General features: G+C 40.6%; 3 protein-coding genes across 8 annotated transcripts; 2 read left to right on the top strand and 1 right to left on the bottom strand.

Moving 5' to 3' along the window:
* Nucleotides 1-571: 571 nt before the first annotated feature.
* nelfe (negative elongation factor complex member E) lies at nucleotides 572-4,388 on the top strand. Of its 3 annotated transcripts, none has more exons than XM_074686748.1 (11): nucleotides 572-665; nucleotides 941-1,026; nucleotides 1,249-1,318; nucleotides 1,577-1,722; nucleotides 1,816-1,890; nucleotides 2,111-2,148; nucleotides 2,232-2,539; nucleotides 2,629-2,773; nucleotides 2,856-2,910; nucleotides 3,977-4,079; nucleotides 4,175-4,388. In XM_074686748.1, exons 2-11 carry the CDS (start codon nucleotides 952-954, stop codon nucleotides 4,246-4,248), a joined length of 1,089 nt encoding a protein of 362 aa, XP_074542849.1. In that variant the 5' UTR covers nucleotides 572-665; nucleotides 941-951; the 3' UTR covers nucleotides 4,249-4,388. The 3 variants fall into 3 exon arrangements, with proteins under 3 accessions (XP_074542849.1, XP_074542851.1, XP_074542848.1); XM_074686750.1 differs by having other exon boundaries at nucleotides 573-641; XM_074686747.1 differs by lacking the exon at nucleotides 572-665 and having other exon boundaries at nucleotides 923-1,026.
* A 121-nt stretch (nucleotides 4,389-4,509) lies between these two features.
* LOC141802928 (uncharacterized) lies at nucleotides 4,510-12,124 on the bottom strand. Its single transcript, XM_074686746.1, has 5 exons — nucleotides 11,787-12,124; nucleotides 10,686-10,894; nucleotides 10,394-10,588; nucleotides 10,092-10,307; nucleotides 4,510-8,921 (listed from the first exon to the last, which is right to left on the bottom strand). Exons 2-5 carry the CDS (start codon nucleotides 10,887-10,889, stop codon nucleotides 7,806-7,808), a joined length of 1,731 nt encoding a protein of 576 aa, XP_074542847.1. The 5' UTR covers nucleotides 10,890-10,894; nucleotides 11,787-12,124; the 3' UTR covers nucleotides 4,510-7,805.
* A 1,018-nt stretch (nucleotides 12,125-13,142) lies between these two features.
* ehmt2 (euchromatic histone-lysine N-methyltransferase 2) lies at nucleotides 13,143-25,127 on the top strand. Of its 4 annotated transcripts, none has more exons than XM_074686979.1 (28): nucleotides 13,143-13,205; nucleotides 14,177-14,246; nucleotides 14,352-14,513; nucleotides 14,599-14,843; nucleotides 14,923-14,992; nucleotides 15,107-15,189; nucleotides 15,282-15,419; nucleotides 15,504-15,575; nucleotides 15,747-15,852; nucleotides 16,735-16,818; nucleotides 16,921-17,057; nucleotides 17,168-17,311; nucleotides 17,433-17,755; nucleotides 17,847-18,071; nucleotides 18,225-18,307; nucleotides 18,448-18,554; nucleotides 19,971-20,093; nucleotides 20,192-20,293; nucleotides 20,403-20,507; nucleotides 20,817-20,971; nucleotides 21,832-21,999; nucleotides 22,085-22,229; nucleotides 22,341-22,418; nucleotides 22,550-22,665; nucleotides 22,768-22,854; nucleotides 22,939-23,017; nucleotides 24,192-24,367; nucleotides 24,483-25,127. In XM_074686979.1, the coding sequence occupies exons 1-28, from the start codon at nucleotides 13,179-13,181 to the stop codon at nucleotides 24,661-24,663; spliced, it is 3,591 nt and encodes a 1,196-aa protein (XP_074543080.1). In that variant the 5' UTR covers nucleotides 13,143-13,178; the 3' UTR covers nucleotides 24,664-25,127. The 4 variants fall into 4 exon arrangements, with proteins under 4 accessions (XP_074543080.1, XP_074543079.1, XP_074543078.1 ...); XM_074686978.1 differs by having other exon boundaries at nucleotides 16,732-16,818; XM_074686977.1 differs by having other exon boundaries at nucleotides 15,711-15,852.
* The last annotated feature ends 1,134 nt before the right edge of the window (nucleotides 25,128-26,261 follow it).

The following is a 26,261-nucleotide window of genomic DNA, read 5'->3' as shown; positions in this document are numbered from 1 at the left end:
TAGCAGTACAACTTAAATTCTTCTGTACAAAAACAGTAACCTAACGTTGAAAATGCTAGCTCAAGAAATGGGCTTTGGGCCAATTGTACAAACTCATGATCTTAATATCTTCTAAATCATTGAGTTGTACAAAAAATAAAAATAAAAAAAATTTCCCCAGTACACTTTGTGGAGAAACTTGTTATAAGACCCAAGCTGCTTTTTTATTTTAACCAGGCTGTAAATATAATTTACTGCCAATAACTGGCTTTTTAGACTTGGTGTGTATGTGGTTTCTGGAATTTCTGCAGCTGGCCTCAAGCAGAACCTTAAAGAACTGCAGTTTTTAGCATTTCTGCATGGGCTTCATTTCTCATGACCAGAACTTGCCACTTGCCAATAACACAAAAAATAAATCAAAATTTATATACATATATTTTTAAAAACGTCACACAATGACCGATTGCGTGCAGGCGTAACAAAAAAAAAGAGAAAATTAAAAAATGGCTCTTGATCAAAAGCCGGCTCCCGTCGTTCATTTGAAAGAACCGGCTCAAGTAGCCGGAACGTTCGCGATTGACATTTCACTAATGCAAACCTTCTACGTCATATTTACGCGTCCGTGATCGCGAGAGCTAGTGGAACATCACAATTTTTATTTTGTAAGTGAAAGCATCATCTCTAAAGTAGGTTTTGAGACAATGCATGTGTCATTATCATGTGTCCGCTAGCCGTTGATAGTGTTACCTGTGTGTTCATAGACTGTATAATTGGTTGTATGGGTATCTGTGAGCACTCACGGGAAATCAATCATATTTTGGTCAGTGGCAAGCGACATTATCACCAGCGTAGCCTCCAGAAGCTACAAGCACAAGTGTTGATGTTTACACAGGTCTTCTTTTATGGTTTAATTAACTATACGTCTTTATTCCAGCTAGTAATTAAATGATCTGCGTTTTAGCTGTTGCTATCATGGTGGCGTTTCCAAGTTCCCTGACGGAGGAGGAAGAAGCTTTGCAAAAGAAATATGCTAAACTCAAGAAAAAGGTGAGTCCTTTGAAAAGTGTTTAATCATTTCATGCTGGTTTGGTGAAGTATATGATACGAACAAGCCGTCAAACTCGAGCGTTTAAAATACATGCTTTGACTTGTATAGATTTCACATGTGTATTTGGTTTATTTATTTCCTATTACACACAGAGAGAATAATTTAAAAAAGAGGAAAAACAATTGAACCAGCACTATTAACACAGTTTATTGTATTTTCAGAAAAAGGCACTGCTTGCTTTGAAGAAGCAGAGTTCAACCAACCAGACAAACCAGAGTGGATTGAAACGAAGTAAGTTTATTTCAGAAAAATTAATTCGATTACTTTAATTTGAACAAAGCCACCTGTTGACACTTTGTAATGTCCCCAGATTTAATGAACAACCGGGCAATAACTTGTCTTTACACTGTTGGTTTTTGTTTGCTTTTGCTAACCTTGTTCATTATGTTTGGGCCCTTTTCTATTTCTGCAAAGGCAGCATGAGCCATGTTAAATCCTCATGAAATTTACTGTGGATCTAATGTAATTCTTGATTATTTTTAACAACAGCTTTGTCAGACCAGCCTGTTGTTGACACGGCAACAGCAACAGAGCAAGCTAAGATGCTGATCAAGTCAGGAGCCATCAGTGCCATCAAATCAGAGAACAAAAACTCTGGCTTCAAACGCTCCAGAATGCTGGAAATCAAACTGAAGGTGAGCTTATTTTTCCAATACACTGGTGTTTTGGTGACCTTAGCTTTTGTCTGTTGTTTAATAATTTGTTAAATTGTTCTTTGCCTGTCACAGGACCCTGAGAAAGGCCCAGTTCCTGCTTTCTTACCATTTCAAAGAAGTGTCTCTACAGATGAAGAAATACCTGAGGTATAGTGGAGATAAAAGATGGCTGCCCATGCCAACCCTTCATTGCATTTTACATTCAAGTTTTTCTTATTTGGCATTCATGCATCAAACTTTTCATGGTATTGGGAACAAAAATGTTAAGAGCTAGTATTATGCTTGATTTCAGACTTCATTGCTGAAAAATGATAGTGGCAAAAGAACCATTTCTCTTTTGATTTTAATATATCTATGCTTCTTCTAGTCTGGGAAGAGAACCCACAGGAAATCTCTGTATGAGAGGTAAAGACTTAATCATTAAGTAAATTAACAACTCAAATTCACTGATAGTGAATTTATGTTTTGTCTTTTTTATTTCCCTTTAGCTTTGTCAGCTCAAGCGACCGATACAGGGATGAAGATGATGGAGGCGGTAGTGGTGGTGGAGGTGGTAGCAGTGGCAGCATGTCATCCAGCCGTGAAATGGACCGGGACAGGGAGCGAGAGCGAGATCGGGAGCTGGACAGAGAACGGGACAGAGATCGAGACAGAGAACGAGAGCGGGACAGGGAAAGAGACAGAGGCCGGGACAGAGAGCGGGAACGGGATCGAGAGCGAGAGAGAGACCGCAGCAGAGAGAGGGATCGCGACAGGGAAAGGGACAGGGAGAGAGACAGAGACGGACCCTTCAGAAGTAAGGGAACGATTTCTGTAATAATTAAAACAGGAATCGCATCCTACATTCTTAAATGATGTTTCTCTCTCCCATGTTTGAACCTTAAGGGTCAGATTCATACCCGGAGCGACGAGGCGTCCGGAAAGGGAACACGGTGTATGTTTATGGCTCTGGGCTTGCAGAGGAAAACCTGCGCTCTGCTTTCTCTCAACATGGAAACATCATCGACCTCTCCATGGACAACCCACGCAAGTATGGACTAAACCATTAATGTGCCCACAGCTGACAGCTCTGCCTTTTCATAACATACTTTTTTTTCTTATGCTCTGGCTAGTTGTGCATTCATCACATTCGAGAAGATGGAATCTGCAGACCAGGCTGTAGCAGAGGTTGGTATTTATCTGTAAAAATATATTATTAGCATACATGCAATAAAAGAAATGAAACAACTAATTGATGTAAGAGCCTAAATTAGAACATGGTAAATCACACAAATTAAATGTGGACTGAAGCCAATTTTATGTTTATTCTGAAACATGCGAAAATATATGGTTATAGTCTAAATCTCATGTTTTCTCTCACCTTAATCTGGGGTCTTTGTGACTAAAGAGACATGTGGAAAACAGATTGCACATGGCCTGTTTGCATCCTTTTATGTGCACCTTAACCCCCAAGATATATATATATATAATGACAATAGTGAACAAATATGCAATTGTGAAATAGTTTTTGATTTTAGAAGACATTTTACAAGCCTTACTATTTTTTTAAAGATAGCTGTGTAATTTTGCTTTTTGTAACTAACTTTGAACTTTGCTTTTTTTTTTTTTTTTTTTACTTTGCTTTGGAAAGTGTTTTATTTTTTAGTTTCACAGGAAAATTTAAAATGTATGTATCATAATTTAAGAAAATTAAATTTGTATTTGAGAAATTGAACTATTTCATATCGTGTATCAGCAGGCTAAGGTACATACTATGTGGGCTAATCAGTGATAACACAATTTCGCGTAGAGCTTTGGTTCTCAGGATAAAACGTTGAAAAACAAAGTCGTTATATGATACATTAAAATTCATAGGTTGGAACTTCACATTGATTAATTCTTTAAAGCTCGACAGAAAATATGAACCAAGACGTTCGTGTGTTGAAAAACTGCCGTTATAGCGGATTTAACGGTTCCCCCGTCGGCGAGAGCCGCCATCTTTGTTGTTTACGATAGTATTAAAGTTCTTGTGTCGTCATTCCAGAGAATCTGCCCAATTTCTCAATGCTGCTCTGTGATTGGTCAAAAATGTCTGAGAGTGAAAGCAGTCCCACACCCACCTGCTAATTTAAGCATGAGCTAGCGATTTTTTGTGATTAGGGTCCTCGGCCAAAGGCAGAGGGTTGAAGTCACTGCTCATGTGCAGTGTTTACAATAAAGACTACTTCAGTCAGCTCTCATGTTTATTTCACAGTTGAACGGAAGCACAGTGGGCGATGTTCACATCAAAGTGAGCATCGCCAGGAAGCAGCCCATGCTGGATGCCGCCACTGGCAAATCTGTGTGGGCCTCACTGGGTAAAAACACGCAGTTCTTGTTGTTTGCTGAAATATCTGAATGGGTGTGTGCAGGGACAAACTTTCACCAATATCTCTGTCATCATGTTTCACAGCTGTGCAGAACAGCACGAAAGGCTCCTACAGAGACAAGAGGAACCAGGTCGTGTACAACGAATTATTTGAATAATTTTTTTTTTTTGCATACAGCATTTTTATAGTTTTGTTGTAACAGTATTTTGGTTATGTCCTGAAAGTGAGTGCTGCAGGCTGAATGAAAACTCTTTTGTCTCTGACTGTCTCTAAATGGCTGAAATGTTTTGACGTGTATCCACTTTCTTGTGAAACTAGATCTGATTTGCAGCTCAATAAACAATATCCATTTGTTGTTACTTTTCCTGAGTTGTCTGTTTGTTACCCACTGAGTATCCCAAAGAAAAGGGCCCAAAATAAGAGAGGTGTAATCATCTTTAAACGTCATCACATAGAACTTAGATGAGATTTCAAGTTATGTTTTTTACAACAGCATTTCTATAAAAGTAACAACACGTCAGCGTGTATTACATATGTTCAAATAAAACATCACAGTTCTCAGTCAAAACAAATCAAACTTTCTAACAGGCATGAAAATCAGCAGGTTTCAGTCCACAAGGATGTTTCGATGTGTCACAGAGTGAGAAGCTCAAAAGTCTGGATAATAAACAAGACAAAGAGGGCTGAAATCTGTTAAGCTGTTCCAGTCCAAAGTCCTTCCTCAAACCGGATCACTTCAACTCTGCTACATAGTGCACTTTGTTTCGAGTCATGCACAGATGAATGAAGTGACTTTCATCAAAGTGGAGGGAGTCAGATACAGCAGAAATGTGAGTTTCTGAGTTGTGGATTGCAAGTAAGCATCTGCTCAAAATTAGGCAAGAATGCGGTACATATTCATCTTCAGCATGCTGGACCAACAGCATTTTGTTACTGTCGTGAAATATATCATTAATTGACATTTTCCCTTATCAAATTTTTGCCCAAATATAATCTGTAACATATTATCACTATTGGTTGCTGTCCACATAGTGACCTACCCTCAGTAGAATAACAAGTCAGGTGCATTAACTAAATCTGTATTTGAGTATTTATCAGCATCCAACCTTCATTAAACAGTCAAATAAGGTTAAACTTAACTTTTAAAATTGAAATTGACACACCAAAGTTAGAAGAATGACTTAACTGAAACTGACACCATGTAAGGAGCACACAGATGCAGCATAACTCCCCTCCAAACAGGAATTGTAACCATGTTTGTGCAGCTTTTACACGGATAACAATTTCGCACACTCAAAACAGTGTCTCCTAAAACAGAACTACTCCCCATTATTGGCTGTTTTTCTTTGCAGGCATTGTTTTTAATCTGATGTTGAAATCTGTAATCTATTTTTAACGTAGTCAACTTTTAATCATAACTGATACATGTAGTTTTTTTTACATCCTTGTTATTGTCTTGTTTTCATCCTGGAAAAAGATGCTTATTTTTGTGCCTGTTGCTTCATGTAACATATCTACCATGGCCAATAATAAAACAGCATAAGTACATAATCAGTGAGTCAAATCAGTGTTCTTTTATAGCTGTGGGAGGATCTGACAACCCACTCGAGGTGCAATCAGGGGTTTAGTGCACCATTCAATGTGGTTGAGCCTTCGCAGGAATGAAATATTTTGGCTCACTCTTACCTGACATATCTCAAACTATCCCCACTGAGTGCTGTGCAAAACCTCTGAGTACTTAGTGTGAGTGGGTTAAAGCATCCACCTGCAGGTTTACATGGATGCTGACTCGCTGGTTATAACATTAATTTGTCACAGGAACACATTTTGAATAAAAGTTTTATGAGCTTGAAAAACGTCCTTTACATGTCGAACAGCCGGATGATTTCAAGAGATTGTGAAGGGATTTTTCCGAGTCTGCCTCAGGTTTGGACGTGTTGCTTGCTTAAAAGTAGTAATCATGGTTGCATAAAGTTCCTGTTTCTGTGGGAGTTTGTTCATAAATGCTGTGCTGTATTTGCACCCTCTGCTTCATTATGTGGGCGTCACTTTGAAGTCTAGTTTTTGGCCTTGCATACACGTAGCCGGGCATTTTCAAAAACGAATACCCCTTGCCCTCCAATTCGTTTTTGAAAATACTGTCACTCACATGCAGGCAAATTCAGATTCACTTTAAAAAATAAAAATAAAGTTATCTAATTTAAATGCTGTCTAGTCAAAATGTTTTAGAGATATCTTGAATTGGAATAACAGATATCTACAAATCATTTGCAGATATCTGTAATTCACATTTTGGATATCCGAAACAACATAGTAGATATCTAGCATGAGAAACCCCCTAAACCTGAATGGGGAAAAGTGACACATTTCGTCTAGTCAAAATGAAGTTGTAGATATCTGAAATGACAATTGTGGATAGGCAGAATGTATTTGCAGATATCTAAAATTTTATTTTTGTCTAGGCAAAATTGAATTACAGATATTAGCATTGCATATCCAGTCTAGCGTTTACATGTTAAAACGGCTTCACTCAGCCCAAGTTTCCAGAAAACATTGCTTTTAGAGATGTCACCCTTCGGTTTCTGTATTAAACTACAGGTGGTTTCCCAGATACCTGGCTACATGTGGACATGGCCTTAGAAAGGCCCTTTTTTGGCATGTTACAGTGTTGACAGCTCAGGTGTTAATCTTAAAGATAATGAGGGCTGAATGCCTTTAAGCTCACAGTCACTCCGAGAACAGGTGTTTACTACACTTTTCACACTCTGGGCCTCATTCACTTAAGGATTGCACAACTTTGTGACCGCTAATCCTGTGCAGATGAGTCAGTATGACATTGTCTAAATCACAAAGCACAAGCAAAGGGTTAGATTCTCCAAAATCTGCGCTCTGAGCAAGTAGCATCACAGTGCACCAGTGCTGTTTGCATACATTTTGAGCAAAAGCAGTGTTTGTAAGCATTTTTACGCTTGAACATTTCAGTCACTAAAATAAAAACTACAACTCAAGGTGGCTTAGAAATAAAATATCTGTACATAAGATTTGTTAATCGTACTTTGAAATTACTATTCTTATAAAAAACCTTCAACCACACATGAGCGGTGGCATTGTGTGCACTGAAGCACTTCTTATTTCTCAATCTAAACTCACTCCAGGAAGAAGGCTAGTTAAAACTGTAAAATCTGCCACAAATCGACAAAATAAAAACGAAACCTAGCTCCTATTATATGTGGATGAAATTCAGCGTACAGATTGATGACGCTAACAGCTCACCTCGGTCAAAACTGCAGGACAACTGTGCGTTTTAGGGCCTGAATATCAATGGAGGAATTTGCTTTGTGATTAATGCTGTGTTCCATTTGTACTCAGAAGTCGGAATTCACAAGTTTCAGGTTGGATTCTTTTTATTTTAGAATTTCTGACTAGTTTTTGTCGCAATAAATCAGCCGTATACATTATATTGTTTGGTGTTTATGTACAGAAATACTGCTGTTATAGCAAGTTTTTCCATCTTGGCAACTGGAATGCCTAACTCAGAGATGACTTCAATCCCCGAGTACAAATGGAACGCAGCATTAGACCTCAGGACTGAGGGAAAAAAGGGCAAATGATGCACAATTCTTAGTGCTGTTAGCAGCCACAATCCATTCCTAGTGAGTCTAAGGCCTCGTGGTCATTTCGACCCTCTGAACCAGTCGTTCCTGACACTCAACACTACGACGCTTGATCAGTAACCAGATACTCCTGCTCCTCTTCTCGAATAGTTCTGGCAGCTCTCTCCCTCTCCTCCTGCTCATGCAGCGAGTTCTGCCCCGTGGTTTTTCCATGCTGCTCCTTCAGGTGGCGCCGCAAAGCAGGCTTGTGTGCGAAGCGGGCGTGGCAGTACGCGCAACGGTGGGGCCGCTCCCCGCTGTGCAGGTTCATGTGGTCTATCAGCGTGGATTTCTGCGTGAAAGTCTTGTAGCAAAGAGGGCACTGGTGGGATTTCCCGGCGCCCCGGTGCACCGCCATGTGTCGGGTGAGGTTGGCCGAGTGGTGGAAGTGTTTCCCGCAGCAGGGGCAGGCGTACAGCAGGTGGGTGGAGCGGGAGTGGAGGGCAAGGGAGTGGGTGGAGGGGAATGTCATGCCGCAGTGTTCGCAGATCACAGGCCCCACTACGCTTGAGGTGGATCCCACCACTGCTACAGACTCGTCCCCGCCCTCGTTTGTTCCCACAGTCAGCCCTGAACTCCCCTCTCCAGAGACTCCACCACACTCCTCCAGGGCAAACTGGGACAAACTGTTAGCATCCATTGGTGAAGCCTTTTCCCCCTGATTGTCACTTATGCTGTAGTCTAACTGTGGGAGTTCCACTGAGACATACCCTCCTCTTTTAAGCCCGTCCTGGGAGTAGTCTAGCCCCAAATTCCCTCCCATCCCTGCAGCTGCAAGAAACCACATATCAGAGTGGTTATCTGCGCCAGGAGCTCTTTTCTCCTGTGATGTCATCCACCTTTTCCTCTTAAATCCCCGCCCCCTGCCTCTGCCCCTGCCCTGGCTGTTTTTAGGGTCTAACATCCTACGTCTGAGAGCGCGAAGCCCCTGGGCTGAAAGCCCTGCATTACTGACATCATCCTCTGTTGGGTTCAGGTCATATTCACTGCTCTCCCCTCCAATCACAACACCTTCTGTCTCTGCTGGGTAACATCCATCCTGAGCTCCATCAGAGGGTGCTCCTCCTCCTCCCACCTCCTCTCCATCTCTTTTCACCTGCTCTTCTTCAGAGATGTACACTCTGAGCACATTGTAGTCCTCCTGTCGGGACTCTTCCTCCTCATCTGATGGGCTAACCTAAAGGAGAGAAAACACTGAGAATATCACGTACTGCCGTGAAGAAATTTGAGTTAGGCCTACAAAATGTCTAAAAATACAGAAAGATCTCTTTCAAAATATACCAGATTCTCCTGAAATTGCTCACTTAAGCTCTTACTGCCTGAATTAATAACACTATAAAATAGATTGCTCTTATATGTGTTTGCATTCTTACAGATGTTAAATTAAGCAGAGATTGTAAATTTGAGTATAGCACACACAGTAGTTATAAGGGGTGGGAAAAAAATGAAAATTGAAAATCAGGTCAAATTTTCTTTTTTTCAAATTCACATTTTTCATTTCAGTCTTTGTTTATAAACTGAATCAGCAAAAAGATACCACTTTTCTCCAGCAGAGGGTGAAATGTTTCTCTCTGACTCATGTGATGTGCATATTATGGGAAAATATGGCTCCTGATTATAGTCTGTAGAAATTATCATCATCATTTAAATTTTTTCCCATGGTCTGGTGTTAAATAACAACATAAAAATTGCAAATATCAAAGAATCGTAATTTAAAGAAATTGTAATAGAATCGTGAGTATAGCATATTGTTCCAGCCCTAGTAGTTATAACTCAGTTATATTATGTACATATAAACATGAGAAGTTCATCCCCTGACCAATATATTGTGACATAGAGGATCTGATATGATCTTTGGTGTGTGTAGAATATGAATCAATAGGTAATAATGAGATCCAAAGGTCATTTCAACTGGCATCAAGGGGTTAATCAGCAAGAGCCAACAAGAGAATACACTTTTTGGCATCGGCAGAGAAGATTTTTGTGTGCACAGCCCTCATACTCCACCCTGCTACTTATCACACCAATGTATTTAAAAAAACTTCAAAACTGAGACGTATAATAGACATGTTGTCTGGATTGTTCTAAAACCCATTAAAGCCTCTTTTCTGTGTTGCTCCTGTCCTCTTTTCACCTTTTAATCCTGTGCCCCTGTTCTCAGTTCAACTACCCTTTAATCACCTCTCACTGATTCCCTCTCGAGACCATTTATGAGTCAATATCAAAGTCCTGTGAGAACAAAGGAGGAAAGGAAAGCTCCCATCTGTCTGAGTGTCCAAACATTAGTGAGGATCAGAGACTTGTGGCCTGAGCCGGTTAGATCAGAAGACCCTTGGCTGACACAAACCTTTATACGTGGCTCATCCAGCATGGGACTCAGCTCCTGGTCCTGACTGTCACGCTGAGGAGACACATCAGTGTTTTTATCCTCATTTGCTGTGCGCACATCAGGACAGTGTGTGGTCAATATGGAGGGCTGGTTTGTGGGTGGAGATGTAGGCGTGTAAGAACGAACGCTCCCGCTGACAATCACTGGTTGGGGAGGTGTTTCCTCTGAATTAATCTGAAGGTAAAAACAGGACAAGAAAATAAAAGGACTGCAAAATACGATGGGACATGCAATCTTTGACTTGTCTGTGACTCACTGACCTTTGGTGGGTTTGGGTTTTTTAGCTGCACATATTTTTTCAGAGCTCCACGACATCGCTCCACAATGTGCTCCATCTGTAGGTAGCTTGCAGCAGTCAGGTAGTTGACTATCTCTTCAGGGTTAAACTGAAGGATGCCAGTGTAACAGGACTGAAGCAGATCACACACCACTGTGGCGCTGTACAGCATCGAAACCTGGGAAAAATGTTTTTTTATTTAGAGGCATGCCTTTTGCCCCACAGACAGCACTGACAGCGTGATATCAAGTGTGTTGATTTACACCTTTACATACCTGAAGCTTGGAAGACGGGTTAAGGAGGAACTGATCCCTTAAAAAGGGCGAGCAGGCAGCCAGCACCACTTTATGACCCCTGAACGTCTGGTTGTTGCTGGCCACGATGGTGACATCACAGAAGTGCTGGCGGGACCTCAGAGAATTCATGTGCTTCAGGGTCGTGTCCCCGTGGCTTGGCAACCGGAAACAAAGCATCTCCATGTTTTCTGATGAGAAAAATTGAGGTGGTCTTAAAAACAGAAGATCAGAGAGCAAATAAAAAATATACAAAATGATGGGGCCAAATCTAAAAAACTCCAAAATAAAAGAGAGGCGAGACAGACACAAAAAAAATACTTCTTTTATTTGATCAGTATTGTTTTTCCTTGGATTTGATGATTAATTCCTTAACTCTGTCATTTGTAGCTGGTAACTGATTTTTTTGTAACCCCTTTAAGCTGATGTTTCAGAAATAATCAATCAATCAATTGGCAGTAAAAAATGACATATAAAACAATAAAAACTGTGACGGAAATTATATATAAACTACTTGCTTCAATGTTTTAACAATAATCAAGTGATTTTAAAGCATATAGCGCCGATTAATTGCTATATCTTCATAATCAATTTCTTCTATACCTGGTTAAACGACCTGTGAGATAATAACTAGTCAAATAATGTGCGATCAAACCTTAAACATCCAGTTATGGAATTTAAACCAGGTTTAGAACTACGTAAGGTTGCACACACGTAACAGAGAAGTAGAGACATTATTTCAGCTTTATATCGTAACTATAACTTGCTAATTATATTATTTAATGCCATGCTGTGAATGGTGTTTACTACTCTACAATAATAACACGATATCTGAATAATGTGACTTCTGAAACGTTTAAGAAGCAATAAAGAGGCGCATAATGTCGGGAATTGTGAGTATAAAAATCAATAGGAGAAAATCGGTGTTACAGCCATAGGATACCGTTGTGATGTTTGCCTTGAATCTTCCTGGTTTTTCTAACTTGCAAACACGTTAGCTTACTTGGGCTACTTGTTAGCTTGCTTGAATCTGCGAGGCGATCAATAAAATCTACAAACCGTTAAACATTCAAAGTCACTCACCCGTCCTTTCGTTGAGAGTTTGGTATGCTTCTTCTTATAAGACAATCGTAGCTTAGTTTCAACGGGGAAACAGTTGACCTAAGCGACGTAGGTTAGCCGGGGGTGTTTTCTCATCCCTGTTGCCATTAGCCACCAACAGCTACCTTGGTCTCTATTTACTTTTTAGCCTTTTAGTTTTTGAGGAAGCTCATCCCTTAAAAGCATAGAAAAGCTACCGGTCTTCCGCCAATAAACTGACTGTGAATCGGTTTTGATGATAAGCCTCTCCCTGTTGTTAGCCCCACATACAGAGTACGCACGCTGACTTCTGATCAGCGCTGCTCAGACAAATCAATGGACACCAGTGGTGTGTTAGTGGCGAACGATCCGGCTTTTGAAGCCGGCTCTTTCAAGTGAACGACGAGGGCTGGCCTGTGAATGGGAGCCCACTTGATTGATCAAGATGTGACGAGGCATCTGTGTGTCCACTGTGCCACATTTCTTTCATTCTTTTTTTTCTTCGTCTCACATTTAATTTATATCATGTGGTGCTATTAGTTAATGACACACTCTGGTTGTGAGAATTGACACTTGTGTTGAAGTGCTAAAAACTGCAGTTCTTTGAGATTCAGCTTGAAGCTGGCTGAAGAAAGACCAAAAAACCCCATAAAAACCAAGCCAATATTTAACATTACAGCATCAAAAGTGCATCTACAGCCTGGTTTAAGAAACAGCTATGGTCTGAATAGCTCATATCTCTTTTTTTTATAATTCAGAAGATACATTTAGAAGACTAAAAGATCTCAAGTGTGCCATACCAGATGCGCAACTTACCTGACTGAGGTGAGAAACCCTGTAGCTGCTAATGAGGATGCTTAAAGCCTGTCTCTTGAGTCAAAATTTCCGATACAACCCCCACCATTCACAAGCTGTATTACTCTATATCAGAAATAGATGGGTGACATCATGGAAGCCCATCCACTCATTGTAGTCTACAATGGTTAGCCAAGCTTTCCTATAGTGTTGTACTGCAGGAAGTTAAAATCCAACAAAAACTATACTGTCACAGACTCAACCTATATTTCAAGTCGGGATTTGTTGTTGTTGTTGTTCTTAATAATTTTATTTCAGCAGCAGGACTCCATAGGGAGTGTAAGTGATGTCATGTGTTGATAACATTTGCCATTATTTTGTTTTATTAAGTAAATTTTTAGACACAGAATTTAAAAAAGTATTTTTGGTAATAAATCGATTTACCCATTAGAAAAAAAACCTGGGGAGCTACTTTAGAGCCGAAAGAATCAACTCTCTTAAAAGAGCCCTAATTCTCATGATTTACAGACACACGTTGCCGGGGGCGGGGCTGATGTGGTGACGCGGCACGTTCATAAACGTTGCTGCTTGTCGTGAAACATGTCGGCATCCGAGACAACGACAAAGGTAGCAACCCTACTGCAACACATAACTGCGTGTTATTGACAGTAACAATTTTCTAGCCCCCTGTAAATTGGGTGGCCAATGCGGCATAAGCGTGGCAATCGATCGGCAGTCTGCCACTTGGAAAGCGGTCTTCCTTTGTCGGTTACCGAAGCTCTTTGTTGCATTCTGTGCTACACTATTAGCCACATTAGCCTCCAGCTGTTCTGTGTAAAAGCACCAAATTGCTCTTAAATTTAACTTTTTTTTCTATTTAAACCAGTATATTGACCGTTCGCATGCTTGTTTAGCCATTGTTTGCATTACCTTCACGTTACTGAGAGGTGTTTGTGCTGTACATTAATATGTAGGTAGTTTTTTTTAAACCAATGTGGAGACGAACTGCGTTAAATTTATATTTTGATTGTTACCAGATAATAACAGGAAACACACACTTGTAGAAGTCTGTCGCCTTCATTACTGTTTTCATTTCAAGACTGCTTTGGGAGAAATGAGCTGGCTTTGTTTGTTTCTAAGAGCATGAATGGGTTGATTGACTGATGGCGGTACACGACGTCACAGCAGGGGCGACCAGCCATTGGTGGACGCGTTTATTTTGTTGATGAGAAGGCGGAAGTAAGTCAGGTAGACAGGTGCACTGGACTTTGGTAGTTCATCGGAAGGTGTTAACTTTGGATAAATATAGAAGAATCTTTAAAACAGAACGTATTATATTTGTATACTTGATTTAGCACCTCTCGGTGATTTGTTGAACTACATTTGAGCTGAAATCACACATTTTCTCTCCCTTATATTGGAAGAAAAACCCAAAACACTGCATTACATTAGTAGGGCTTTAGTTTCAGAGGTAGAATGCTATAGAGCAAATTGCAGGTAAAAGTTATGTCTTTAGTATTTAACACCCAACCTGTTTAACTAACATATTTTTTGTTTATTTGCTAAAATTTTTGTGGGTACTTTTTGTTTTCTGCAAGGAGCCTCATGAAGGAAATGACTCTGAAACACCAGCAGAGTCTGAGGCTGGACCAAGTCATATAAAGGAAGGTAAGTTACAGCCATGACAGATAAAGATATATTTATTCTCTACAGCTACACAAGTAAAAATTACCCACTCCTCTTGAACCAAACTTTTTTTTTTTTTTTACCCAGATAATGCAGGTACCACCACAACTGCTGTTGCCAAAAAGACAGAGCCCATGGGGGGTATGTCATCCATGCTGTCACCTCAGCAGCAAGGGAAAGACTCCTCAAGAGCTGGAGATGAGGGAGAGAGGAGGTCACTAGCCTCCTCTCCGAACAAACCAGCTGCAGGTGAGACCTATAGCCGTGTTTCTTCTATGACCTTTGCTGACATTACAGGAAGGTTTCTCTAACTAGTTGATTCCTCCTCTTACAGGACATGCAGCAAAGTCCCTTTCATCGTCAGCCTCTTCACCCTCCTCCTCCTCTCCCTCCACTTCTTCTGCGTTGTCCCCCGGCAGAGCAAAGATGAGTGTTTCTGGGCCTGGGAGCAGTAAATCCATCTCAGGACCCACTCCTTCATCCTCCTCTGCTGTAGCGTCCTCTTCTCCCTCAGTGTCCCCTGCTCCACACAAGATCCACCGGGCCCGCAAGACCATGAACAGACCTCCACTAGGGCAGGTAAGTCAATATCATCTCTCCCAAACAAGCATTTATCAATTAGCGACAATTTGTTTGAGTTTCTGCTTCTGGTTCACAGATGAGCAACTTTGAGTCGACTGTTACACCTTCAGGGTCCTCAGCCTCTCTTTCCTCTGACTCTGAAATGGGTGAGTTGCTTTTATCAAGCGTGTTTTTTTTCTGAAGTAGATGAGCCAGTGAGACTTGTGTGCATAAGATTTTTTCCTCACCCGTTTTCTGATGCACATTTGTGTTTCTCTTAGCTGCAAAAAGGAGAAAACTGGAACGTTTATCCGAAAGTGCTCCAGAGAAGTCTGAGAACGTTCCGGACAACGCTCAAACTGTGGTAAGTCTGCCATTAAAAAAAATCAAAGTCTTAAGAAGGAATCAGGACTTCATTCTTTATTTTTCACTTGAATTCTTTTTCCAAAATCTCAGGGAGAAAAGTTGGTCCATAAAAAGTTGGAACCTGTTACCAAAGCTGCAGCGGAGAAGAGTAACAGCAGTGTGAGGAAGCCAGAGGAATCGGCAGAGAAAGCACCAACCCCCAGCTCGATAAAGGAAGCTTCAGGAAAGGTGGTAAAAAGTGTTACAGCATTTTATTTTGTCTCTAAATGCTAATGATTTTCAATCACTGACCTCTTTTTATTTCTTTTACAGTTTAAAGATGGTGAGGCAGAAACAAGGCAGCAAAGTAACGACACAGAGGGGTCAATGGACACTTCAGATCATGTGAGTGACTCTATTTTGCAATTTTTGTGTATGTCATACTATTATGTTATAGCAGCATAATAATACACAAAATATGCACTAATCAAAAGAAATTATGTAATTTATAAAGTCCATATTTCTTTGCTCCTGATCCAGGATCTTGTCATATTGAGACAGAGTTCTCCCTTGCAGAGCTCAGAGCCTGAGACGCAGAGAGCAGCCCGGCACAGAAATGAGAGTGAGGAGTCTTCACAGGAAAAGGAGAAAAACACAGTTGATATAGTGGAGACGGTTTCAGGTGAGCAACATGACCGTTCAGTAAAAAACGAATAGAATTTACAACGTGAAAACAGTAGATCAACAGAAGGTATATTTTAATATTGAGATTGACAAAAATCTCTAAAAATGGATCTAAATCAAAATCAGGAACACGTCATCCTGATCCCAGCAGAGAGCTGGAGAATGAGAACAGATTACAAAGCAACTGTTCAGTTGGCAAAATTATTCTTTTTTTTTAAGGTGGAAGATTTCTCAGACTTTTAAAAACTTTTTTCTGCATTTAACGACACTGTAATCGTACGGTAACATAAAAGATGAAGTATCTACTGGGCTTATAAAGAATGAGAGTTTTTCATTTAGACAATCTAGCCCCTTACTCGCACGCACTCCTGATGTGTTTACCCCATCCATTTTCTAATTTGAAAAATCAGCGTAAAAGTAAGATGGATAACTTGATCTTCGGTACAAAAAAGATGATTTACCAAATCTAGATCCTGCTCTTCCAGATTTAGACATATAGACTCAAACCATCAGTGCAGCTTGTAGATGGCAGCGCAGAAGGCTGCATCAGTGTATTTTTAAACTTTCTGTTTTAAAATTTCTATATTTGGGATTTCCATAAGAAGAAACTGTGAATGATGGAGATGAAGTGTGGATGTGTCAACCAACAAACATTCAGTTTACCGTGGTTGAGCTTCTACAACCCAGTTATGAATATCTGAACATTTTGTAGTTGCTTCCCAAAATGCATTCTGGGGGATGTAGGCACTGCTGGCACACAGCTGTTTTGGCTGGTAGAACACACACACACATTTCTAACTTTACTTGAGTAAAATGTGATCAAAGTGTGTGATGTTTATCATTAAGTACCTCGTTATGAATCTGACTGTTATTTCAGCAGAAAGGTCCAACGAGTACACTGAGGTTCCCTTGGGTGCTTTAGACATCGCCGCTGCTGACAGTCTGACACTCTCCCCTCATCATGGTAGGTTTGAAATTTAAATGTTCACCATCCTTGTCTTATATTTTTAGCTGTCAGCATAGATGTGTGAAATAAAACACATGAAATCAAATGGTTTCTCCTCAGAGGGGAGCGATGCAGGAGACACGGAGCGTTTGGAGGAGCTCCCTCTGTGCAGCTGCAGGATGGAGGCTCCTCGCGTGGACAGCACCAGCCAGCGTGTCAGCAGACAGTGTATGGCAATCGAGAGCGTTAATGGAGAGGTTTGTGTCCACCTCCTGGATGTTTCTACTCCAAATTAAAGCAACTGTTTACATTTTTACAGGTTATTTACAGATATTTCACTTCCCTCCTGCTCTGCTTTGTCTCTCAGCTGAGAGCTTGTATCAACCGAACAATAAAAGGGGAGACGATGCGTCCGTCCAGCCGGGTGCCTCTCATGGTTCTGTGTGACGTCCATCGCTCTCACATGGTCAAACATCACTGCTGCCCGGGCTGTGGATACTTCTGCCTGGCGGTGAGGCTAAATAATAAACCTGAACATGGCTTAGAATTCATCTTTCTCTTTTTCTTTCTTTTACACATAAAAAATGTCTCACCCTCTTCTTCTCCCCTCTGTAATAACTCGTCTGCCTCAGGGGACGTTTCTCGAGTGTTGCCCAGACCAGCGCATCGCTCACCGTTTCCACCGCGGCTGTGTCACGGTGCTGGGTGGAGGGCGCAGTAGAGGAAACGGTGGCGGTATGATTTTCTGCCCGCACTGCGGTGAAGACGCCTCAGAGGCCCAGGAGGTCACCATCCCCTCCTTCAGCTCAGCCACAACATCCGCCACCACCGTCGTCACCATGTCAGCCTCCTCCACTACCACCCCGTCTTTACCGCCGTCTTTCCCCACCGCGCCCTCTCTCACAGCCTCAACAGGAGGGATGAAGGACGGGAAGATGCCGGAAAGACCTGTCAGGTGACTCCACAGTCTGTGTGAGGAGAGCAGGCTCTTGTTACTTCCTCCAGCTTGTTTTTAAACCAATTTATTTCCTCTCGGTGTCTCTCAGTGCTCGTATTCGTAGCCTCGGTTTGGTCAAACCGGCGGTGGAGCCTCCACAGCCTGTTGCTTCTGCAGCTACAGCAATCACTGCGCCCCCTGCAGAGGAGGGCGTGGACAGCGTGGGGCCTTCTCTCTGTATGCCAAATGGGAAACCCATCAGCCCAGGTGCACTTCCACCTGGACCCAGCAGGGCGGCACTGCAGAAGGCAATTCTGACACAGGACACAGAAAGGTTTGTTTAGATTTTAGAATATTTACCTAAATGTGAAAAGACTCTGGAGAGTTCTTTCAGTGTTGTGGCTCTTTGGACTGAAATGGAATTTAAGAAAGGACAAAATGGATAGAGTCAGGACTTATCAGTGATGAATGTTTTGGTATTTACCAGAAAAAAGAAACTGAGGTTTCACCCGCGCCAGCTTTACCCTGCTGCCAAACAAGGAGAGGTGCAGAGGGTTCTTCTCATGCTGAGTGAGTATCAGAAATTAAACACCAATGATCACATCATCATTAGGAGAATTCTTGCTCTTTCTTCATGCTGCTAATAACTGGGTGGATGTTTTTAAAGCTGTTTCAGTTTCTATCTAAAAAACTATACCTGTGTGTCACAGTGGAGGGCATTGATCCAACGTATCAGCCTGACTCTCAGAACCGGCGCTCTGCCTTACACGCTGCGGCTCAGAGAGGTCTGCTGGAGGTCTGCTACATTCTGGTCCAGGTGAGGGAGTTGTCATATTGAGACAGAATTTTATTACAAACTTTAACCATCACCTTTCCAGCCCTTAGGAACACTATTTTGGCCAACTTTCACTGCTTTTGGATAACGAGCAGATGTTTTTATTAACAAAAGCTTAAAAAACTGCTCATTTTGTGACTGGATGCACAAAGTATAAAGATTGTTAACAGTCTCTCCCTTCCACTGTCAGCTTTGGAGACCTATATGACCAGTGGAGAGACATTTTATTACGTCATCTTAATCTCATCCTGCTGTTCCTTCCTAACTGTCAATCCCTGAATTTTGTGCAGGGTTTTTTTTCTGTAATATATCTGTTTTTGAGGAAAACACTGAATTGTTTCTTGTCACAAAGTATCTCCTAGTCCATTATCGCATATTATAGCTATGATTTCCTCGAGCCGAGACAGACAGGCTGATTTGTGCACACACTAATGGAAACCATTAGACTAAAAGAATGTTAACTCCTTAGATCTGTGGAAACCCAAAAGATTCATAATTAAATGAATAAAAACAACATTTTGAAATAAATACTATTTTGATAAATAACAGAAAAATATATATAATATGGCCATGAAATTGTGAAATAAGGCAATGTTATCATGAAATATGTTTTATTATCCTTTTATTATATTATTTTAACTTAATATTTCATGATGATTATTTTAACAATGTAATACTTTTTAAAATATTGACTCTTTATTCATTTTCCAAGCTTTTATAAAATAAACATTTTTGTTTTTCATCAGAATGGCTTGGTTTGTCAGTCAAAGCTAGAGGGTGGGATCTCTGCTTGATCCTTTAAGATTGATTGTTCTGAGAGGGGTCTAGCTGCAGACCTCAGCTGCTTGAGGAGCAACTCTGAAACTGACTTCCCTCCTCAGCCAGTGTGCACTCCTGTTTACTGCTTTTCAGTCTTCTCAGCATTAGCAAAAAGTCTGCACATTTGAATCAATCCTGCAAGTGCTGGCTCTGCTTTACGTGTTTTTTTTGACAGACTGAGTCATTATGCTGAAAAACAACATTATGAAATTAGATTTGACTTTGTAAACAACATTTTTTTTATTTTGTAAAACCTTGGAAATTTTTAAAAGTCATTATTTCAAAAAGTGTGTGATTGTTAAAATTATAATTGTGAATTATATAAGTATAATAATTTGATATTAAATAATAAAAAATCACAATAATAGTGCCATATTTCACAATTTAATAGCCATATTACATATTTTTCTGTTATTTATCCAAATGTTTTTTTAATTTAATTGTGAATCTTTTGGAGTTCCATATAGATCTACTGCCCCCAAGTGGCCTTAAATGTTATTACAGCTTTTTTTTTTAAGTTCTCCAACGTTTGTCGCTCGTGCTTTGGATTTATCTCTACCTGTGATTGTATCCTCACAGGCGGGAGCTCAGGTTGAAGCGCAGGACAAGGATCAGAGGACTCCTCTGTTAGACGCCATCATCAACAACCACATCGAGGTGGCTCGATACCTGGTGCAGAACGGCGCATGTGTCTATCATGTTGTGAGTGTCTGCTGCTGAATTAAACCAAATCATGAGTGAGAACTTGTCAAAGCGTTTGGACTGGATTTCAGTCTGTGTCTGTTTCCCCTGGTCATCAGGAAGATGACGGATACACTGGCCTTCATCACGCTGCCAAACTGGGAAACCTGGAGATTGTGAATATGCTTCTGGAAACAGGGCAGGTTGATGTAAATGCACAGGTACAGAAAAAAATGAAGGAGAATTTCCCCAGTATTTGATTCTTATTCAATGTACCAGCTTTGTGTTGCTCTTGGATGAAAGTCAATCCTGATTCTTGTTCGGTTTTAGGACAGCGGCGGCTGGACGCCTATCATCTGGGCTGCGGAGCACAAACACGTTGAAGTGATACGAGCGCTGCTAAACAGAGGCGCCGATGTCACAATTAACGATAAAGTGAGTTTTAGTCACATGTGAAGGATGATTAAACAAGTTTCCCCCAATATTCCGGCAGTTTCTTTGAAAATGTACATTGAATTTTCTGATTTTACAATAATTTCATCTGGCGTCTTGAAGTACATGATTATACTTTTTTACTCAAGTAAAAAAGGAAAATAAAAGTTGGGCACTCATCCGTTATTTTTTTATTATCTTTTCCCTCTACCCTTGATCTAACAGGTGATGGGTGGTATAAATATTGCTGCATAAAGATATTTTGATATTTTAGGTAAATATTTTACAACAGTCCCATCCCTCCCCCTGTAGGAGCTGAACGTGTGCCTCCACTGGGCAGCGTACGCAGGAAACGTGGACATAGCAGAGCTGGTGTTGAACGCCGGCTGCTCCCTCACCTCAGTGAATGTGCACGGGGACACGCCGCTCCACATCGCCGCAAGAGAGGGCTACCTGGACTGTGTAACGTAAGTTAGAATAGAATACAATAGAAAATATTTTATTTATTCCTGAGGGGAAATTCAGGAGTTACAGCAGCAATCAAGAAAACAAAAACAAGAAAGTGTACAGAAAGTGTAAAAGGTCCGTAAGAAAATAGATGATGACAGCTTGTCCATCATTGTCCAGTTCAGCCAGCCTCCACCTCCACAGGGTCCAGGACTGAGCTTCTTCAGCAGTCTGTTCAGTCTCTGTCTCCTGGATCCTGTCTGCTCACAGCAGGTGAAGCTCTTCCAATGTGGCGTTGGTGTCTGATGTTAGCTCTGTTAGCCATGCCTGTGAATAGCATGATGCTACCCAGCCTTCTGGTATTCTCTCTGTTGCTGGGTTAGCACAGCTAGCTCATTCATCTTATTGGAGATAGATCTTAGGTTCCCAATAACGATGAGTGGAAGGACAGGTTCATGTCGTCACTTCTTAGCTCAGACCTGAGAACCAGCAAGTCATCCTCACCTCTTTCTCCTCACCTTGTGGGGAAAAATCACATGCTACAGGCTGCTAACAGCTGATTTCACATGTTAACGATGCAGCCATGGTTACATAAAGGATCTCCAGACAAACATTGGAGCAAAAACAGCAAAAAATATCACTGAAGACAAAACAGACAAAAAAATTACAACAAACTAACAAAGAAGAGAAAGCTGCTGCAATAGGCCGCCACAACCAAAAGGGCGGCGCCTTGCAACAGACAAGTTAGAAACAGACACAACCCACAAACTCAAACCAAACACAGATTTTGCTTATTTTTTGTGCTAAGTTTAAACGTTTGTGGAGCTTTTTTCTCCACGGTTTAGTCTCAATGATGTGATTTTCTTTCTCTTCTCTGCAGGTTGTTTCTGTCCAGAGGTGCGGACATTGACGTCATAAACAGGGAAGGAGACACACCTCTTACCCTCGCGCGGGCTGACACGCCAGTGTGGGTGGCGCTCCAAATCAACAGGAAGCTGAGGAGAGGAATAACCAATCGTATGCTTCGGACTGAAAGAATCATCTGCAGGTAGCTTTAAGTGGAAGATGATCTTCTCTCATCTCTCAGGTTAAATTTTTGTTTTCCTCCTGTTAACTTCTGTTTTTCTTTTCAGTGATATCGCTCAGGGCTATGAAAACGTACCAATCCCCTGTGTGAACGCGGTGGATGATGAAGGCTGTCCCTCAGACTACAAATACGTCTCAGAAAACTGTGAAACTTCAGCGATGAACATTGACCGAAACATCACACACTTACAGGTAAAAAAGAAATCAGACTCTGAAATATTTCTCTGTGTTCACAAAGCAGACTTTTGACATGATCTTCTCTTATATATATATCTCACTTCCTTTGTCTCCCCTTAACTTCAGCACTGCAGCTGCACTGACGACTGCTCATCCAGTAACTGTCTCTGTGGACAGCTTAGTATCCGCTGCTGGTACGACAAGGTAAGATCCTTTTAAAAAACCTTCTGAAATTCCTGAAATGATGCTCTAATTGGACATACTTTCATTTAAAAATGAATAATTCCCGTAAACCAACAGGACAGTAATCTCTAGCTGTATACTTCTTCTTCCAGGACCAGAGGCTGCTTCAGGAATTCAACAAAATTGAGCCTCCACTTATATTTGAATGCAACATGGCGTGTTCCTGTTACAGAACGTGCAAGAACAGGGTGGTCCAGGCAGGCATCAAGTAAGACTTTAATTCACACAGTCTAATATCTCTTTGTAAGAAACATTAAACCTCTTTTAAAATAACTCTTTTTTTTGCTAATTTCTGCTTTTTAAACTGCAGGGTTCGTCTTCAGCTCTACAGGACAGAGAAGATGGGCTGGGGAGTTCGAGCTCTGCAGGATATTCCCCAGGGGAGCTTCATCTGCGAGTAAGACGAAGACATCGTGACACGTTGGTTTGATGTAAAAACGTTAGAGGCTGGATATGAAACATCTTTTCTCTATACACACAGATATGTGGGTGAGCTGATCTCTGACGCAGAGGCAGATGTCAGAGAAGACGACTCCTATCTGTTTGACCTGGACAACAAGGTGAGGTTCAGGTTGACCTTCAGACAACAACCGGTGGAAAGTCTTGGCACAGGAAATATAATCATTAACCCCCTGGGTCTAAAGGGACTAGCTAAAGAGATGTCATGCTGTGCCATGGTAACATTATTTTGGAAAATTTGCTACATCTGACATCACTTATAACAAACACAGTTGACTTTTTCTTTTGAGTAAATCATTTGCGGAAAATGTTCCCCTTTTTTTAAGATTGGAGCCAAAAAAATGTTAAAACTTAAATTTTAAAATCAAGCTAAAAAAATAAAAGAACAACAAACCCTTTAAACCGGTTTAAGCTGGGGTGTCAAGCTTTTTTTGGCTGTCTCTCTGGTGACCCTGTAGTAGATTTAGATGATATACAGCTATAAAAGGCTTTATTTTTTTCACTCAAGTGTTTTGGAAAACACTTTCTTTCAGCTTCTGACTGAAACACTCAAATTAAGCTGTGGTCTCCTTAACTACTAAAATATACTGGATACACCGTCTGCAGCACTTTTGTGTTTCGTTCCGGCAAACAGATCAAATGGGTTTCAAAATCAGTTCATATTTAGCTTGAATACGATGATAAACGGGCAGACCAGGAGTCAACAGGTTTGAGGTTTTACAGCCCAACATGAATGAAGAGAGACTTATCAATGGAGTGGGAAGTGCAGGAACTCCTTGGCCTCGTGACTCTAGCTGTCTGTCAGTCATGCAGCTTGTCGGACTTAACACGCAACCGGTGTGAGTTCAAAAACGCAGTCGAGACGCAGTGCAATGGAGCCGCACTGCAGACGTATCTGGTGTATTTCAGGCTTGAGGCTCCCTGCTCCAAAACCTCCTTCCCTCTGATTGGCCTTCCCTCTGGAGGCCTGCCCCTCCATCATAGTATGAAGTAGTTGGAAAATCTTTATGCAATGACCTCACCATATCAGCGAGTAGATCTCATGAAATCCTGTGAAGACTGAAGATATTGTGAAGAACTGGTGAAAACCCATTGCTGTTTTTTAGGGCTGACCATTTTGAGCAGTTTACAGACAGATTCTTGGATTTCTACAACATGAATATATATGGGTTTAAGATACTTCTGAATTTAGTAATTGAGAAGTATCTTGAGGGTTTGCACAATAAGGTAAGCACCAGAACATACACAACACAAAGTTTGTCTCTTTCTTCAAAGGATGGGGAGGTGTACTGTATCGATGCCCGCTACTATGGTAACATCAGCCGCTTCATCAACCACCTGTGTGACCCAAACCTCATCCCTGTGCGGGTATTCATGTTGCACCAGGACCTCAGATTCCCTCGCATTGCCTTCTTCAGCTCTCGGGACATCCTGAGTGGACAGGAGCTGGGGTGAGTCACACACACCCTTATGATGCTCTTATTTTTCTGTCATTTGAACTCTTTTGAATCTCTTAACGTTAAAACACTCTGTACTAACCTGACCATACTTGTCTGCGTCTTTTAGATTCGACTATGGGGACCGCTTTTGGGACATCAAGAGCAAGTACTTCACCTGTCAGTGTGGATCAGAGAAATGTAAGCACTCTGCAGAGGCCATCGCCTTGGAGCAGAGCAGACTGGCTCGAATGGAGGCCTGCCCTGATTCAGGAGCAGACTGTGGCATGGGCATGATGGGAAACTCTTAAAAAACTCACCCATGAGGCCTTTGGATTATCCATTTTACATGTGCACATACACTATAAGTGTTTTATCATTTGTACAAATCTCTGTTGCGCATGGTGCTGCTTTTTTTACTTGAAAGATGTTTTACAGCAGAATATGCCATCCTTTAGGTTAATTTATCATGAACAAGGTGAGCCTTAAAGCTTTCTCAAACCTACAAAAACACAGTCTCTCTACGCACACATTATGTGTACTGTATGTCACTATTCAACACAGGAAGTTTCCGTAAAAGGAGAACCTAGCATAAACTGTTTTCTCTGTTGCGCTAACAAACGCCCATCTTCTTTACACAGCACAGTGATGAGTCAGTCATCAGCCTTGAATCATGATTATAACCCAAGGGATGGTTGTTTTTTGTATTACTGTTTTAGCTCTATTTTCTTTTTTTTGTACGTATGATTCTCTTTTGACTAAGTGTAAAATAAATAAGCTCATAAGTTGATTTTTGGGCTCCTGTATTAATGAGATATTCAAATCCAGTGCTCATAGGACGTCAAGTATGTTAAATTTATTTGACTCTGAATGACTTTTGATTGTCAGCAGGGGGCATTTCAGGGCCTCTATGCAAAGCAGGAAGGATGTGCACTGAGTTGGCAGAGATCCAATGAAAGTAAGATGATCCACTCTGCTGAAAACAGAAATACAGAAATTTTGTCCATGCATTGCAGAGGTTGTATACAGCTCCATATCACTCTCATTTATAGTGAATGCTATAAATTGAGGTTTTGTTTTTTTTTCTGTAAAATTGGTAGAGAAACAAATGATTCAGGAAACAGAACCGTTTTTGTGGATGTTACAAACTGGTAAGAAAAAAAATGAACTAGAATAAAAAAGGGTGAATAAGGAGAAAGTTATGGAAGGAAAAATTAAGGTTATATCTCAGGTGATGGACACATATACCACAGTGAAATGATAAACAATATTATATACAGTAATAAACACATATAGGGGCACTCAGACTTCACATCGCACTCTTGGAAATGTTTTTTTTTTTATACTTATATTTTATTAGCTTTTTAATGAGGTTACAGCAAAAAAACAAACAAACAAACAAACAAACAAACAAAAAAAAAATATAACAACTTGGTGTCAGTTAACAAAAGTTCATATAGCCTCCTTGTAAATAGTCAGTTCTCCTCAGTCTTTCAGGTGGGTTTTAAAGTCCATCCACTATTTCCATTTTTTTTTACAAATAGGTTGTTGAAGTCTCAAATTGTGTGTAAAGATCTCCATGTCATGTAAATTCTCCACAATGTCCATTCAGTTATTCAAAGTGGGAGGGTCCTCCTTATACCATTTTCTTGTTATGGCGAAAATGTGTGTTTTGTATCACCAAGCAAAGATATTTTAAGGAGTTGAGCTCTGTACTTTTTGCTTTGCTTCGATTTCTAACCATCAACAAGTTATTATTATCTTATTATTATTATTATAATTATTATTATTATTATTATTATTATTATTATTATTATTATTAAAATTATTATCTTATTTTGTATTGCTTCGAAGTATCACGAAAAGGAAATTAAATCACCCCATTACAATCCATGTAGTTACAACCAAC

This window comes from Halichoeres trimaculatus, unplaced genomic scaffold (genome assembly GCF_033239565.1).
Source record: "Halichoeres trimaculatus isolate MK-OKI-2021-1 unplaced genomic scaffold, fHalTri1.1 fHalTri1_scaffold_14, whole genome shotgun sequence".
In the NCBI taxonomy this organism is placed as follows: domain Eukaryota; kingdom Metazoa; phylum Chordata; class Actinopteri; order Labriformes; family Labridae; genus Halichoeres; species Halichoeres trimaculatus.
Note: the sequence above shows the minus strand (reverse complement) of the source record. Positions and strands in the feature narration are given on the sequence as shown.